The sequence below is a fragment of the Vanellus vanellus genome, assembly GCF_965231255.1.
Source record: "Vanellus vanellus genome assembly, chromosome: 2".
Taxonomy (NCBI): Eukaryota; Metazoa; Chordata; class Aves; order Charadriiformes; family Charadriidae; genus Vanellus; species Vanellus vanellus.
In genome coordinates, this window is record NC_138906.1 from 60,594,131 (window position 1) to 60,611,943 (window position 17,813).

The 17,813-nt window shown below is 41.1% G+C and overlaps 1 protein-coding gene across 2 annotated transcripts in view; it reads right to left on the minus strand.

Moving 5' to 3' along the window:
• Positions 1-429: 429 nt before the first annotated feature.
• Positions 430-17,813, minus strand: part of MATCAP2 (microtubule associated tyrosine carboxypeptidase 2) — a 30,351-nt gene continuing 12,967 nt past the window's right edge. For both annotated transcript variants that reach the window (XM_082479308.1, XM_082479307.1), the window contains 5 exons: positions 9,594-9,737; positions 7,315-7,447; positions 5,793-6,098; positions 5,178-5,275; positions 430-694 (listed from right to left, as the gene is read on the minus strand). In XM_082479308.1, coding sequence (XP_082335434.1) covers positions 533-694; positions 5,178-5,275; positions 5,793-6,098; positions 7,315-7,447; positions 9,594-9,725 — 831 coding nt within the window. In that variant the 5' untranslated portion in view covers positions 9,726-9,737 and the 3' untranslated portion in view covers positions 430-532. The remainder of the gene's footprint in view (positions 695-5,177; positions 5,276-5,792; positions 6,099-7,314; positions 7,448-9,593; positions 9,738-17,813) is intronic.

The following is a 17,813-nucleotide window of genomic DNA, read 5'->3' on the forward strand; positions in this document are numbered from 1 at the left end:
ACAAAGACCTGCTTCTGTGCATTGCGTTTTTAAACTTTCTTTTTTTCATTGCAATGATGATCAAATGGGAAAGACTTACACAGACAGCAATGTAGCATAATCTACAGCAGTTCTATTTCTATGAACCGTGACTAAAGACAGGGAAAACACAAGTGAACTAAGGGGGAATTTCTCCTCTTTCTCCTTTCCTCCACCTCTGAACCTGGGTGGGAAAAGGCAGTATCTTACAAAAGACAGTGTCAAGCACTGTACCTAGCATACAAATCAGAATAGATAGATAGATAGATGATTGGACAGATTGCTGCAAAGGAATGCCTAAGCCAAATTTTAAGAAAATGCACAAACCCTTTAAAAAACAATCAGTACATAATCACAAAGCAAAAGGAACATAAATGGACTTTCTTAGAATTCCACATATTCCACCCTCCCTTTCTTCCCACCCCACCCCTTATAAGTCCATTTTTGCAAGCTCTGGGAAGTCCGGTTCTACACCCTCAGTTGCACAGAGTGAGTGAATGGTGGGCTGATACTGTTAATTTATGAGATCCTGGAGCTCCTCATCAGTCAGCTCATTGACTTCCATGATCTTTTCCAAGTGCTCCATATACCGGGCATGGTCTTGCAAAAAGTGCGGTACCCTCATGTTCTCAATCACAGCTAATCCTTTCAGGCGGTCCACATCCTCATATGAGATCTGCAAGGAAGGACATGGGTTAATTTCACACTATAGCCCTGTTAGTTCCCTGCTGTGGCTCTAAATTATTTTTTGTAGGTGAGAAAAGATTTCAGAGCAGGGGAAGTTAAAAGCTTGTGAAAATCCTTTGAAAACATGAGTAACCGTGTGCGTCAATGCAAGATGCAAAAAAAAATGTAATTTTAGCAAATGCTTCTATACTTCCTGATTCTGCTTTTGATTCAATCAGTGAAAAGACTCAGAGGAACCTAAATGAGAATGAGACTGACCTACACCAGCTGCAGGAATAGAGAGGGAAAGGAGTCTCTTCTCAAAGAGGTGGAAAGTTTGACTTGAGAGTGGAAAAAACACTATGCCAAAGATTGAGGAACTAGAAAGGGAGTGCAGGACAGGCATGGCTTGGGAAGCAATCAGGCTCTGGCTTTGGGAAAGGCATGGTGCCAGCTGACCTGAGCTCTGATGTTTTCATTTTTGCTAGCAAATGTGCTTATGCAAAGCTAAATTAAAATGCAATTGTAGTAACTAACTATAGCACAGGCAACCCTTAAGCATCCCAATTTTTAAATTTCTTTTCCCCATTCAATAGCAGGGCAGAGATTGGGTTTGCCTCTTGGCATCAGAGCCTTCTGGGTATAGGTGTGACACTCTCAAACATTTTCCAGCTACTACGTGGCCTACTACTTTTTTTTCTAATGAAAGTTGAGATTTTTCTCCACAGTCTTATGATTCTATGAGCTAGTACTTCAAGCCTTGAGCTGACCGTAGCTCAAGGTGTTGTGAATGATGGTCCCGAAAGGATGAATGCTTTGGCTGTGCAATAGCTACACAAGCTGCCCTGCAAGTGCAGAACAGGACTCCTTGGGCAGCTATCCAGTGTGATGGAATTTTTGTGATTGCCGCTTTGTCTACAAGCTGCGTGTTCTGGGCACCCTACAGACAGAAGCATATGTACTGGCAAAAAACCACAAGCCTGGCTGTGTGTACTAACTGGCGCATCCTATTTCCTCACAGCAGGTTTGTGCCAGGTGGCTTGAGAGTGCAGCCTGCTCCTTCCAACCTTTTTACCCCATGTTTCTTCTAAGGAGCCGAGCACTGCGCGGTCAGGGTTCCCTGGAAACAGCCTCCCCTCTTAGCTGGTGATGCTTTCTATTCGGAAAAGATTAAAGTGAGCATGAATGATCCACCAATATGTAAGGGTCATGGAAGGGCTCACTGGAAATACAGAACGGTGTAAGCCAGATTGCTAAGACTGATCCACATAGGCGGTCAGACACGGGGTGCAAATCTCGCTGACGATAATGGGAACAAAGTCCACAAAGAGAAAGAATTTACATCTGAGTACACGTGTGCTTTTCTAGCTGCAATGACAAGATGCATCCTGATTTTAAGAAAAACGAACATACACCCATACTCAGGCTTACTCAAGTCATTAGGATACTGCCATTTGAAGATAGTGTGGCATTACACCTGATTAATGTATTTAGAAGTAGATACAGAGGAGCTATACAAAATCATACCATCTCCTCTCAGTATGGAGACACAGCACCAAATGAGATTAAATATCGACCTTCCCTCCTGTCCCAACTTGAAATTCTACTTCTCTTCCTCCCAAACAAAGGAAAGAAAACGGATCCTTTCCTCCTTATATTTACTTTCAGGAGTTTCTGCTACTGCTGCAACCAAGAAACAAGTATCTGTGATCCGAGGTATGGTTTGAATGGGATGTATTTCCCCAGTCCTCACAATTGCTAAAAAATGACAAAAGTTGTCCCAAGGAGATTGAAAACATAATCTCATCCTACTGTGGCAACAAGCTGCCTTCCTTACTGCGTGTAATTAAAATCTTTGTACTAGGTAAAAAAGACTGAGGCTAAAAGAGGCTTACTTAGGCTCTTTGTAATGTGTTCACTTTCTTGAGTAGTAGGTGACATTTTGCTGCTTTTGCCTCTGGTAGTTATGCTATATTGAAGTGCACCCAGTATCTGCATTCCGTTTGTCTTTGATATTACTTGCATGTGATTATTACATGAATGTTTTGCAGTGCTTCCCATATTCCTGCAAAGTTTTAAAACTGCTCCTTCCCAAAAGCATCTTTTCTCAGGCTTCAAGCTCTTTCCTTAGTCACTTCTAGGTATGCTGAACAGCTTGCATGTGTTCTGTTTCCACGCACTGCTCTCTTCTGCAATGTAAGTAACGTCAGAAGCATCAGGAAAGCACGGCTGCCTCCATCAGCAAAATTTCTAGCACTCAGATGAGAACAGAGGACACAGAAACTTCAGCATGGCTCTGTCTTAAATATGTTCCCATGAGAAAGCAGTGCTGTGATTTTACAACTGTGTTAACTGCCTTGCCTACCAAAGCACAGAAACAATTTGTTGTCAGCAAATTTCCTATTCCTATTGTCAGCTTTCATTTCCTATTATGCTCATACCTTTATTTTATTTGCAATGAAAATACGCCAAAGGTAGGCATGCTGTGAGAAAGGTGAGCTCACTTGTTACAATACAAGAACACTGAGAATCTTCAAAAGGCACTGAAAATTTTCCCACTAAATGCTGGGCTTCCCTGTGTTTAAACCCTGTGCTTTTTCTTCTAACCTGGAAGACACACCAGCTGAGCTTAATACTCTCTTTAAAACAACCTGTTCCTCCTATTCTTCCCTAAACAAATAAATAAATCACCCTTTAGAGTAGTGATAAACTCGTAATAGCCACAGCCTAGATCTCAGTCCAAGTTTCATATTTCTCTGTGGTCACGGCACTTGTTTTTCCTGAGACTATGTGGAGATACTGGATCGGGCCCAGTGAAGGGTCACTAAGATGATTAAGGGACTTGGAGCATCTCTCCTATGAGGAAAGGCTGAGAGAGCTGGGACTATTCAGCCTAGAGAAGAGAAGGCTCAGGGAGATCTTACCAGTGTGTATAAATACCTGATGGGAAGGAATGACAAGGGAGTTGGGCTCTTCTCAGTAGCGCCCACTGGCAGGACAAGAGGCAAGGGGCACCAGTTAAAATGCACAAAATTCCATCTGAACACAAAACACTTTTTTGTGGTGAGGGTGGTAAAACACTGGCACAGGTTGCCCAGAAAGGTTGTGGAGTCTCCGTCAGAGGAGATATTTAAAGCCCAACTAGATGTGGTCCTCGGCAACCTGCTCTAGCTGACCCTGCTTAAGCATGGGGGTTGGACTAGACGATCTTGCGAGATCCCTGCAGACCTCAACTGATCTGTGATGCTGAGAGCAGGCACTGCTCTTATATAAAAATTTTCAATTTGATTGCAGAAGATGAGTGCAGCAAAAACATTCAGAGTAGACTTTAAGATCCCTTGATTTTAGAAGTTGTAAAGTCAAGTACTTATAAATTACCATACTGTTAGAATAAAATTGCATGTAGAACCTTAATATGGATGCCTTGCCGTGTGGATTACAGTGGAATCCATAATTATATGAGCAATGACTTATGTTTTTGAAGTAGCTTGACAATCCTGCAGACTTCCTGAAGAGAGAAAGGGATAAAGCAGCGCAGGAACAGTATGTCTTCAGTAGTTTAGCAGGCAGAAGCTGTGTGGAGTTAAGCAGGCTTAAAGCAAAAGGAAGTTTCAGAGAATAAAGTTGCAGAGATTTATTTGACAGTGCGATTTTCTTTACAGAGCTTCCTAACTTGGTTCAGTTGCCTAAATAGCTCTGCTCACCAATAAGGATGTTTCTGACACTAAAGGCAAAACTTCTTAAATGTGGACCAAACCCCTCTATTATAATATGCCACTTCCCTTTATCACCCATTGATAAAGTAGGCAGAAATGTTGGTATACCCGCTCTAAATGCAAGCACAGCAACATCAATTTGAATCCTGGTTCATGTGAGTATGAACCCTGCTTTATGAACTGTGGAAACTTAGCAATCCAAGGATTTGGTTTAGGAAGTGTGTCAAAGTTTCTGCACCTCTTAGTATGACTTTGAGCACAAACAAGCAATGACAGCTAGAATGGACATAGAATATGTTCTGTGAATGTAGAAATACCATGTATTCTGGGGAAAAAAAAAACGATTTTTTAAAAACATCAGAGGTGACATCAGTGAGAGTAATTTGAGATGGAAAGCTCTTTGTGGTGGAAGGGGATGCGTCAGCATCAAATGGTCAATTTTGTTTTCTACTAGGACCACCACCTCATCTCAAACCCTTCCTAGTTGCCCAAGGCAGTACTGCAAGTCAGGTAGTAAGTACCCTGTAAAGGGAGGAAAGGGAAGTCTGAGAAACATGACCATAAAATCTTAATCTGATAAGTGAGGAATGAGGAAAAGCTGGTAGAAATTTTTAGGACCTCAAAATATTTGTAACTTGCATTGTGTAATACAAGGTGCTGTACAGAACAGAGATGTCTAGATCAAAGTAAAACAAAGCACAATGACTCATAGCTCTTTACAGGCAGGCTTGCTGGAATGGTAAAACTGTACCCTTTGGCAAGAATGAGACCACTCACCTTTCCAAGAGCTGTCAGAAGATGGAAATCAATGGACTCCCTGTATCTCAGGATTCGGAGGATGCCATCCAAGTACACCTGATCCTTATTGAAACAGCCTAAAAGGGATCAAGATACATTGCAGTCTCTCAGGGTCCGTTGAAGGCATATTCTCAGAAGCCATTATGAGCAGAACAATTTTATTTTTAAAAACTAGGTGTTTATATCCTGGACTTTGAAAAGCTTCCCAAAAGCTAACTAGACGGCTAAACCCACTAGCCAGAGAAATAAATCAAACACAGAAGGTGGTGTCTGTGAATATCCACAGCAACATTACATCTCTTGTGATAAACAAGAAAGGAGGTCAAACTGTCAATATGAACTTTTTTCACAGTTTTGCAATTTACATTCCCACTTCCAACAAAAAAAATAATCCATTACTGGTTCAGTTTGAAAGTCTCACGGATGTACATTTTCAGCCTTGTTTTCAATAGCAGAAATCCTGCTGCCTCATTTCAGAAAGTGCAGACTCACATTTCTCTCATTTGCAAAGATTTTACTGCGTGACAGAGCTCTGTGCAAGTTCTGAAAACCTCCCTGAAGTACAAAAATAGAGAAGACAAAGAGGGAACCCACCTGGTTGGGATGTGTCAGTCCACCCTCTCTTGGCTCGTACGCAGTAATCCCACCTAGTATTGGGGTCCTTGACAAATTTCCCCACGTCCTGGAAAAGCTGACTGAAAGACATTTGGCTAGCCTGATACACTGTGTAGTAGAGCAGGGCAGCCCGCCAAAGAAAAGGGTCTTTGCGGAACAGGACACTGTGAATGCTTGCTAGCCCCTCTTCTGTAGGGTTGATTGGTTTTAACCCATGTTTTCTACGTCCATTCCAGTTGCACCAAGGCTGGCTGTTGTTGTTAAAACCCCGAAAATAATGAGTTCCTGAAAAGAAAGGAATATGTGACTTAGAACAGTAGCACCTAATCATTACAAAAAAAAAAAAAAAAGATAAAATATGGAAACTATGGAAGGAGATGCCCATTTCAAAACTCTGAACTGGTAGGATTGGGCACCAGGAAAAGTGCCAACTTTAGCCTTGTCTACAACAGAGAATTTTGTCAGAGGTAGATACATGGTGCAATTATTCACCTGCTGACCGCAAGTGGGACTCTTGAAAATGCCTGAGGACTACAAATGTCAGCAGGATGTGAATTCCCAAATCCATGACAAGGAATTTTCGAAAGTGTCTTACATGCTGAATGCCTCTAGCATAGGCTAGGCATTGTAGCAAACAGAAGGAAGGAGAATCCAAGTAAGGGGGCAGAAATGTTGCCTCTTGAAGGTGATTAAACAGAACAACTGCAGCCTTGGAAGAGGCTGTGTCCCCTTACGATGCAAATAACAGTGCTTCAAGGCAATTACAGGGCTTATTCTTCAGCTGACATTCAGTCACCAGCCAAGTTTATCCAGTTTTGATGTACCTAACTAGAACAGATTCACTGAAAAGTTTGTAGAAATTTTCCATAGGGCTGGGCCAACCTTGTGCAATGCAAAATCAAGGCACTCTCACACTGGTTTAGGGGTTGCTGGGTAAATTCTTCATACGTAAAGCATGCCTACATTTGCAAGCAGTGCAGCATAACAGAAGCAGATTTGTAAAGTGAAATGGCTGGTGCTGAGGTTGAATGGTCACGCTATTTTTGTTTCCCTTTTTTTTCACTCCAGATTAGCTCTAGGTTGGTCTCATGAAAAAAAAGCAGTGACAGCAGTGAAGGTATGCCCTGGAGCACAGCCTCTGGGCTAGCTTCATCTGAAAGGATGACACTTTGCCTGCTCCAAGATTCCTTTGGCATGTGAATCTCAGTGCAGCAAGTGAGACTGGCTGGTAGACTCACTTCACAAGCCTGCTCCTGATTTGACTTAAAATGCTAATTTACATGATCCCTAGAAATCCTCAAGTGGATTATCTTCCTTCTACTGTGCGGTGCAGTGATAAATAGTTTTCTCCTTCCCTTTAGCACACCTACAGCATAGGTTCTTTAGACAGGGACATTCTCTCCTTCTGTATATGTACAGTGCCTTGGTCCATCACTGCAAAATAAATAAGAACGCATGCAAGTACTCCCCTTTGCCTGAAGAACCGATGTCATGCTCATACCAATTTCATGTCTCAGCATCCCTTCCAGCCAGTGCTCTCGCGCAGTGGAGATATTGATAGTGAGGGTGGGACGCCCATTCACCACTGTCATTGAGGCTCGAGATAGCAGGTCCTCCGTGAGATGGACCACAATCTGAAGATGAGAGAGTTCAGGTAGCAAAGAGCTCTCTTCTCGCTCCTGTTGCTTTTTCCTTTGGCCCTTCCAGTACTGCATTTCTCTTTGGTCCCTTGCCCTTCACAACTCTTTCTCGATACCAAGAGTCACATATGAGAGATACTTCTGACTCCACTGAGCTAACCTAGTCACCTGTGCTGCTGACAAAACCTCAGACTTTAGTGGGACTCGGCATGAGGGTTAAGACAGACAGATATGAGACTGCAAAACTTAATATGGTAACATTGACTAGGTTGGGGGAAGGGCAATAAAATGCAGAGTAAAATAGAGAATATTAAGTTTTTTCAGCTGTGTCTAAGAATCTTGGTATTACTGAGAACTGAAACATATCAGATGAACACCCATAAACTGACTGGGTATCTATACACTTAACAGTCTGAAACCTTTTTTTAGTTGCAATTCTAAAGCCACATGAAGGAGAGGGGGAAGCGCTATGTACTTTGTCTCCTGATACATGATGCAGACTTGAAATATTATTAAAATACTGGTATTGTTTTCTTTTATACAGGAATGTAGTTCCTGTTTTCTCTTGGAAAACTAGTAATCAAAACAAAAACTGACCGAGAAAGGAATGAAAGCATATTGATATGTTTTATTACTTGAGTTTAAAAAGACTTTTTAAACAAGTAACTGGGAGAGAGAGGGGAAACTCTCTTTGTTGAAGATTAAGCACCTTTTCCTCTTCATGTAATGCCTAAAGAGACTCCCTGAAGTACTGCTCAGAAGAGTACAAGGGACAGTACCTACAAGAGAGATATTTTTTTAATATCAAATTTAAAAATAATAAAAAAAAAAGACTCAGGGATCAAAGGCATCAACATGACCCTTCCCTGTACTCAAAACCCACCATTCAACTCCGAATTCAAAAGCAATCAGTCCCATAAAACCCTTATTTCAGATGCAGGAAAGAAAGGTAAACCCTAAAGCATTTAAAGTACTGGTACCTCTTAGTTTTATTCACACCTCTCCAACTGGAGAGAGTATTTTCATAATATTTTAGACCATACTAAGCATGATGTAACAACCATACTTTTGCAGAAAAAATAAAGCATTTCATTAAGAAGGACATGGGATGTTCGATGAGGGTGTAGCATCCTGCTTCCATGAAGACAAACCAAGACAAAAGTAAATGCAAAGGGAGATAAAAGCACAGCAAAGACCAAAAATGTAATTTTGTTCTGGTTGCCGTAAACTGTAGTTTTATAACTTCACTCTTAGAAACATAAGTAAAGTCTGATATCAGTGTCAAACTATAGTCGCTCAAAAAGGTGTGATGAGTTTAATGGTTTCTTCTAATAATATCATGTTTACTAATTAAACCTAGTTTCTCATAAACTAATTTCTGTCTATTGATTTCCCATTCCAGACTCCTCTTGCTTACTGCCAGTGATCTCACCCAAGTGTTGGACTGTGTCAGATGGTGTTTTCATTTGGAATAATTATCCTTTTATACATTCAACTTCATCTGCTCTTCCAAGCAACTCTATGTAACTCAGTCAAACTGGATTTTTAAAATCCTGAGTATAGGAAATAAGTCTTTTTTTGCACAGGGTTCTGAAAAATTAGAAAGTTACAGTCAGGAAAACCCAGCTCATAAACCAACTCAACGAGCCAACCTCTTTCAGACATTTTTATTCACTTATGTCACTTGCATTTGTGCTGCTTCTTATAAATCAGTCTCTTGGGCTGCTGCTTATTTTTCTTGGCCCTTTCTTAACTCTCTTTCCTTTGGTGTAAATAATTTGATACAAGAGAACGGATGGCAGAACTGATGAATAAATGGAAATGTGCTTGTCTCAAAGCAGCTGAAAAAAGGAGGGAAGGAAGGGTGTCATTCTTGGGTACTCCCAAAAGAGGTGAATTTAAGAATAAGCATATATGAATCAGGAAACAGGCTCAGAGAGATGGCTGAAGCGTTCGCAAGGAGTTTGCATCATTTCAATTGTTCAAAAATTAGACTGGGCACAGCCATGAGAAAAATATGATGTAAGGAATATTCTTGTACTTATTGAGGAAGGGCCTCCCAAATGGTCTCTCGAGTCCATCCATGTGTAATTTCTAAGATCTACGTAAAAGTTTCTTTCTGATCCAATGTATGACTTACCTCACCAAGACAGCCTTCTTTCACCATGTATTTCCTGACATGATTCCAGATGCGACTTTTGGTCAGCAAGCTGCCTCCAGTGGCCTGTTCAAATCTCTCATAGCTTCCGTATTTCTGCAATGTCCGCTCCATAATGTTAATGGACTATAAAATACAAAAGCATAGCGAATATGAATGCAGTAAGAACCCTGTGTTAGACTGGCATGTGTGTTCTTTCTCTCCCTCTTAATCTCTCTATTTTTAATCTTTCCTCTTTTTTTTTAGCTCATTGGGAGTCACTATCAAACCATAGTCATTAGATATAGGCTAACACACTCTGTAATTGATTTATGTCATCTTCAGACATACATTAATGCCAAAGTACTGAAAAAAGATTCTGATCTTGGACCCACATATGTCAGCACAACACAGATGATAACCAGTCTAGTAAAATAATACTCATTTTCTCTTTAACTTTGGGAATGTTGTACAACTGCTTTGTAAATCAGACATAATAGGTCACAAGGTCATTTGCAGTTTAAGTTGTCAGCATGTTTCTTTCTGTGGTTTTCCAAAGAATTTTATAAAGATCAATTATTACTGTCATCTTGCATCATTTCTTGGTATTTTCTAATTGAGGAATGCTGAACCATGATTAAGCAGATGTATAACTATAATTTTAAGAAAAATATTTCCACCAAAAATGTCTCCTTACGATGAAATCCTCTGTCTGTTTTAGAAAGGAGGAGAGAGAACAGAAACTTTATTCACAGAATCATGGAATCACGGAGTTTCAGAGTTGGAAGGGACCTCTAGAGATCATCTAGTCCAACTCCCCTGCTAAAGCAGGATTGCCCAGAGCACGTTACTCAGGACTGCATCCAGGCAGGTCTTGAAAATCTCCAGAGAAGGGGACTCCACAACCTCCCCGGGCAGCCTGTGCCAGTCCTCTGTCACCTGAACCATAAAGAAGTTTTTCCCGTGTATTTGAACGGAACTTCCTATGTTCCAACTTGTGCCCATTGCCCCTCATCCTCTCACTGGGAACCATTGAAAAGAGCCTGGCTCCATCCTCCTTCAAGCCACCCTTTAGATACTTGTAAGCATTAATAAGGTCTCAGCCTCAGCCTTCTTTTCTCCAGGCTAGAGAGTCCCAGCTCTTTCAGCCTTTCCTCATAAGGGAGATGCTCCAGTCCCTCAATCATCTTAGTTGCCCTTCGCTGGACTCTCTCCAGCAATTCCCTGTCCCTCTTGAACTGGAGAGCCCAGAACTGGACACAGTATTCCAGTTATGGCCTCACCAGTGCCGAGTAGAGGGGGAGAATGACCTCCCTTGACCTACTGGCCACACTCTTCCCTATGCAGCCCAGGATTCCATTGGCCTTTTTGGCGACGAGGGCACATTGCTTGCTCATGGATAATTTACTGTCTACCAGAACCCCCAGATCCTCCTCCTCAGAACTACTTCCCAGCAGGTCTGCCCCTAACCTATACTGGCACAGAAGCTTTTATTTAAACTTTTCATTTAAAGTATAATACTTCTTCATGACACCCAAAAATGAATGAGGCATGTTTCATTAGACAAATAAAGTGGTATCAACAATTCTCTTACATACTGCTGCTAGAAGAAGTCCTTTGCAGGCGGAAAGCAGAGCATGATGCCTGTAACATGACCTAAACTCTGCATGCTGAAGTTGTTGCTGGTGGGGTGTGAAATGCTCATCCCCAGTAATCTACTTCCCAACATGTCATTTCACACCCTCAAAAGAAAATATGGTATAGAATAACCTGAACACCAAAGAAATACTGCACCTAGTGTTTAGTATTTCTTTGTCTGCCTCTAATACTTGTTACTAAATTCGAAGGGCCTCCTGGCTAGATCTGAATTTCTTTTTCAACAATTAATACAGCAGCATAATTTACTACCTTAGCACAGATTTAAAAAAAAAAAAGAAAAGGAAAGAAAAAAAGGGTTATCTTAAAAAAGGATGTCGTTTTGGGGGGTTTAGCAAAGAATCTACCTATTGTGTCTCGCTGCTGTGATCTCTGTTCCCACTGCAACTGAGCCTGCACAGTAAGGTTTTATTTACATTTGAGCAGAGGGCATATGCTGGAGAGCATTAATAGCGAACCGGAAAGTGAGGCATAAACAGAAGTCTGTTGCAAACATCACCCCTCAGTTATTCCAAGAGCTATACCACCAGTTCTTCAGGGACACTTGAAGCAATACACAGCACCGCAATATATTACTCACAGAACTTGGCCAAAAAGTCAGCGCTCACAGCCTCACAAGCATGACTCTGGTAGAAACAGGCTCACCATAAAGCCTCCCAGTGTTGTTACACGAACCCCATCTCCTCTCATTGCCTCCTGCGTGGCCAAAACTCCCTAGCCACCACGCTAACTCCAGCAGTAGTTCCAGGCTTGACAGGGACTTGCACTGGACCCACTGGGGGCCTGGTGAGATTTGGCTGCTTTGCGGGATCTGGCCCATTTGGGCAGCTGTGCCCCTGCACTTGCTGAAGCTAGCATGAGTAAGAATCGGCTGTTATGAAGAAAGGCACCAACAAAGAACACATTAACGTTTCTTTTTCAAGTTTTCTTTATCAGATCAGGCATCAGGATGTCTGACGAGAGGTATCGTAAAACGAGGAATGCCGTGCCACCACCTGAGCCACCGTAAATGATGTGGCTTTGCCTCTCCCTGTTACAACACCACAATGAGCACACAGGGCAGCACAGCTCGATGTTGTGTGCTACACAGCCCCGCTCGGCACCGCAAATGGGTAACTCCCAGGAGAATCAACAGGCGCCTTGCAGACCTTTGGCTCGATCGTTTGCAGAGAAAATAAATCTTACTGCTACTAAAGACAAGAGGTGATGGGACTCGTGAGGTGAAAACTGCAATGTCCTGCAACTTAAAAGCAAATCATGTTTTTCAAGGTAAATGTATTAAAAATAGAGGATACACCCTCATCTGGTGCAAACTGGGTAGCTCTGGCATCATTTTGCCTGGCCACTACTGTAGGTGTTTGACAGACGTTCAGTGCTGTTATTTTTACTATTATTCCCATTAACTTATTGCACAGAAATATGAGTAAGGACAACTACACATCTGTACTGGTGACCTACGAGGTAAATGGGATTTTGATTCCCAGTAACTTCCCCATACATTAGGTCTTGTACAAATGCATAGGTGTGTCAGGGCCTAAAAGACTATTAAAAGAGATTAGAGAGGTCTTTCTATGTCAGTAAATAATTTTTTCTCGTGAACAGTCAAGTCTTAACATCACTTATTTAAAAATGACCTCAGATAAACGAAGCAAGGTTAGTGTCTAAGTATTAAAAGAAGGAATATGTGAATTCCTCCTGCAGGGCCTAATATTTCTGGAGACAGATGACAATGGTTTCTAGCAAAATTTAGGATCGAGGACTAGATATAATGAACAAATCAGAGCAAAATCTAAATATTGTTTAATAGCTTGCATATTTTCCCAGAGGATTTTTTCCTTTTTTTTTTAAATTATATATGAATTTTTAACTTCTAAAAACACTGACTGGTTTGTAAGTTTTTCACTGTCTGCAAATGCTGAGGCATTTTCCTGCCTTACACAAAATCCTTGGTTAAAGAAGCAACCCAAAAATGCCTGCCCCCTATCCCAGGAAGTTTATTCTCAGCTGGCAGCCTGAATAATTCATGATAACAGTTCCTCAGCTTCCTTTGCAAAGTGCCAGATCCTTTAAGATATTAATGTTACCTGCTAGTTGTTTGGTGTATCTGGTTTCTCTGAACAATTAATTAACTTCATTTGCTCACTCTGAAAGAAGAACTCTCTGAATTAATCTTCTGGCATGAAATTTGTCTTCATGACTTGTTGATATTAAATTTCAATGAAGTCTATTAGATTAAACACACTAAGTACCCACTTAAATTCTTTGATGCTTAAGTTCCTTTGAATGTGCACCAGTGATTTCCATTCCTAAAGGGACTTGCTGCCCAGCAGCGCCACGTTTTGTCTCTCAAACCTCTTCCTTTTCTCCCCATCTCTTCCTGTGGCCAATTCTACCTCTCAGTAATAAATTCTGGAAAAAAAAATGTTATAATTAATAGCATTTTGTAAAAAACACAGAGAGATGAAGCAGCAAGGTGGAATGGTTTGGCTTTAAATTATCTGAAAGTTATTTACTGTGGGAACTGACACAGGGATGGATGTTACTTTCAAAAGTTGCCAGGATATGGTCCTCTCTGTTTTAAGGGATTGTAAGGCATCTTTCAGAAAGTATCCAGCACTCAGGCCACAGATCTCTACTAGTAAATCAAACAAGGCCAGTCGAGTAGGGGTGGATGAGAGCAGGTTTGATGAAGCAGAGGATTGCCAAAACTATTTGAGAGCAAGGAGTCAGTTTGTTATCAACACAAATGCTCGTAAAAATAAGGGTGTTTAAGAAGGGCATGTAAACTTTGTTAACCAGTTTTGATGCTGCTTATGAAGACACTACTACTATGAGATGCAGTTTTACACAGGTTGGTTTGGTGGTATTATTCCAGGGGACTCTCCTGCCTTAGTCAGAGTGCAAGTATTTTTTAAAACCACCTCATCACCACAAACAGTAATAAATTAAGCACTGAACACGCATTAAACTTCCTGCTTGGCCATCTGTAATAGCAAACTCCCCGGAGCTGAGACCTACATGTACCAAGGGAGGCAGCAGGAGTTTGGGAGTCGAGAGAACCAAGTCCTAGCTCCTCCTGCCTACCTGCAGGCACCCCCCTGAACTCTCCCCAGGCTGTTTAAGGCTTTCCCTGAAATGCAGTGAGACACTTGAGTCAATAGCACAATGTGAATAGCAGGTTTTCAGAGATACATCTCTCTGAAGAAGCACAGACCCACTCTGGCTTCTCCCACGTCAACCTGGTGCATGGTTGAACCTTCAAGGGGAAGGACAGGGTACTGAAGGGTGCCTCCTCTACCTTATGTGCCACGCTGATTAACCTATATCCTGGAAGTTCAGCCACCTCCGAATAGATGTTGCAAGTTGGAGCCCATGCATACTGAGAAAGTCATTCAGCTTAAGCTTCCTCATTGCTGAACACATATTCTCTTGGTTAGGAAATTACTAAGAAGGGTGCTCACCGCTATCACCTTCTCCTTTGACTCTGTTTCAAGCAAAACAGAAGATGTCCCGATAATTCTTTCCAAGTGGGCAGGTGTGACTCTGGAAACAGTGAAACAACAGGGAGAGCCGTCTCACGCACACACATTGCCACCAGCACACAAATCTCTGGAGAGTGGCAGCTCACCCCAGCACTGAGATGGGCCCGTCCCCAGTGATGCCACCGGTTTTGACGCTTCTTGCCACAACCACCCCAGCTGGGTGGTTGTTCCTGAGCAGAAAAGGTTGGGGGTGGATTTGGATCCCAGGCACTGAATACAACATGGAGCCCTTCATTTGGGGTTCTGCACCTGTCTCTGGGGTGAGATGACTCAAAGTCAGGTGTTGCAAGAACTTGCTGGGAAAGGGGAAAAATCCAGACCAGCATGCCAGCTCTTGCATCTAACAGTGAGCTTATTTTCCAGCCTCTGGGCCAACAGAAAGCAAGGTACTGATATTGCCACAGTTCCTAAGGCCAAACTGTAAACTCTTTAGCAACAGGTGAAAAAATGGAAGCAGAGAAGGACTATGTGGCTGTATTAGGTTACTCATTAGGAATAGTAATTGCTGTTCTTTTCATTATTACCTAAAAGGTCTGGTTTAATCCCTCTTATCATTACTCTGAAGAGTGCCAAAAGAAACAGCAGTCTCAAGACAAGCCCCCTTGCACAGCCAACTTTGCTGATGCTCGAGAAAGTAATGACACAGAAGCACAAACGAGAACAAGACGAGGCTCTATTTAGGTTTTGGTGGTGGTGGCTTTTTTAAACAAAATATTTACAGCCAAGTAGGTCTCTGAATCCCAAATCACCCATGTGCAGCAACACAGCTTAGTTACTTGAGAGTTATTGTAGGTACATGTACTGATAAAACATGCTCATGAATTGTTTGAGGCAACCAAGTTAGAAAATGGGCTAAGTGACCTTGGAGTCAGCCCCCTGCGTCCAGTCAGCTCGTCCTACATTCAGAAGCAGCTCTGCTACAAAAGGGTTTACAGTCCCTGTTGAGATTTGTAAGGCAGACAAGGCTTACAGGCACCATCACTTTCCTCCCTGCACAGCTTATTTGCTGAAGGGGAAAAACCTCCCAGCTGCATCCTTATTTAACACTAAGCTGTATCAGATGGAACTTGTTAGTCTAATCAACAGCCATAAAATGGTGGGCTGCCTTCCTTTTTGGGGTCAAGTGGAAAGGAGGGAGAGAGGTAAGAGTGGGTTTGTGAGGTCAGTCTGTCCAGGCTGTAGTATTTTGGGGTGTTATTTAGTATTTACAGCAGCTTTTCTTTTGTGTGCTTGCTCTTTGAATGATAAAGAGTGTGTTTTAATGATTTAGAGATAGTAGAAATAACAAAAATCTTTTCAAACACTTTGTGAGGAATTAAAAATTAATTCCTGCTTGTTTTTTTTTGTATGAGACTATGTCCTGAAATAAATCTATGCTCCTACTGTAATACTGCCAGAAGTCACCTGGAGTCTATTCTAGTGGAAGAGAGAAGTTTGTGTAGGACCCTGAGAACTTAGCCTGATATCCTCTGTGTTACACATTAACATACTTTATCTATAAATCTTAGTTTAGGAGGGAGTTTGTTACACTAATAGAGAATGAGGTGTTTTACAATTTATACTCTGTGACACACTCTTGAATCTTCAACATGCCTAAGCAGTGACATCACCTGGACATCGCAAAGGATTACTCACTGTTGACTGTCATGTTGTCTAGCCTTCTAGCTCCACCTAAATCTGATAAATTTGCTAATTGTAGGCTACTTGTATTAATGACTTAAAAGATGTGTAATGCAAACACTTGAAATGAGGCACAGCTTATTTATTAACTCAAAAGTGCTATATTTTTATGAGTACAAGGGAAAAGGATGTACTACTCTTTCACAGGAGGGATTACTCAATCAACAAAATGATGTTTTTTTTTAAATATATATCTATAAAATAGTTTTTCTCTCTTCACATGCAATTCAAAGACAAAGGCATTAACACACAGGTTACATGAAGTTGCAACTTCCTTGCTGATTTCAGTTCAGCAAACTGCAATTATTAAGTCATCTGCTCTGCAAACACTGGAGACAATTAGTTCTTGCTAAGTATAGCCACCTCTAGCATCTGTGCAAAAATAACAAATGCTTTAAGTGTTAAGAAAACTTAACGATGAAAGACAAAAAGTTTGAGACAGGAGTGCTAATAAGGAAACTTTCATAGCTCTTGAGTACACAGTTGCTGCACTGACCTTGAAACACAGCAATAAGAGAATTAATTTCTGTAATATTAGACGTGTCAATCAATGTGAAAAGCTGCAAGTCTGCATACTATTTGTTATTCTCAAGTTCTCTTCCCTAAAAGCACATATTGTGTGACTCATGAAAGAACTTTATTATGAAGGAAACAAGATGGAGAGGAAATGAAGAAACAGAGCGAAGTATGAGAAGAGAGACAAAAATATTATTTTCAAATGTATTAATAATTCAAAAATGATGACTGTCAAAATTCAATCAATAAAAGTGTTGGGTTGTGCCCAAGCTTTAAAATCTTTGATCTGACTAGAGGCCTGTGGGTGAAGTAAGTGCTCGCAAGCTTGTGCATTCCCCATTGCAGCTTTGCTGTGTTAATGGTTTGCAAATCCATAGTGTTCTTTGCCTTTAAATAATAATAATTAAAAAAAAAAAATAATGCCAGGGTGTGATTTGTCCCAGAAATGTTGCAATAACGCTATATTAACCAATCCCACAGACATGCACAAAAGCAGAAAGGGCAATAAGAAAACACAATCTGTTTTAATGTCCTATCAGATTATGCACAGCTGTGGGTAAAAATATTTTTGAAATCATTAAAAACCCTTTAAAATCCTAAAATGTCAGGTTTTGAGCTCATTTAACTAAGCCCCCTATAAAAATCATGTGTTGTGAGTAAAAAGCTGGTTTCACAGAGATGTTGGTCATAGAAGAGCGAGCAAGTGTCAATTGCTGTAAGCACCTTTTATAGAATAAAATAGGAAAAATTCCATTTCTGTTTACAGAAAGCAAAGCCTCCTAAAATTAGTGCAGCAACGAATGCTAAAAATGTTTCAGAAAAACTTAAT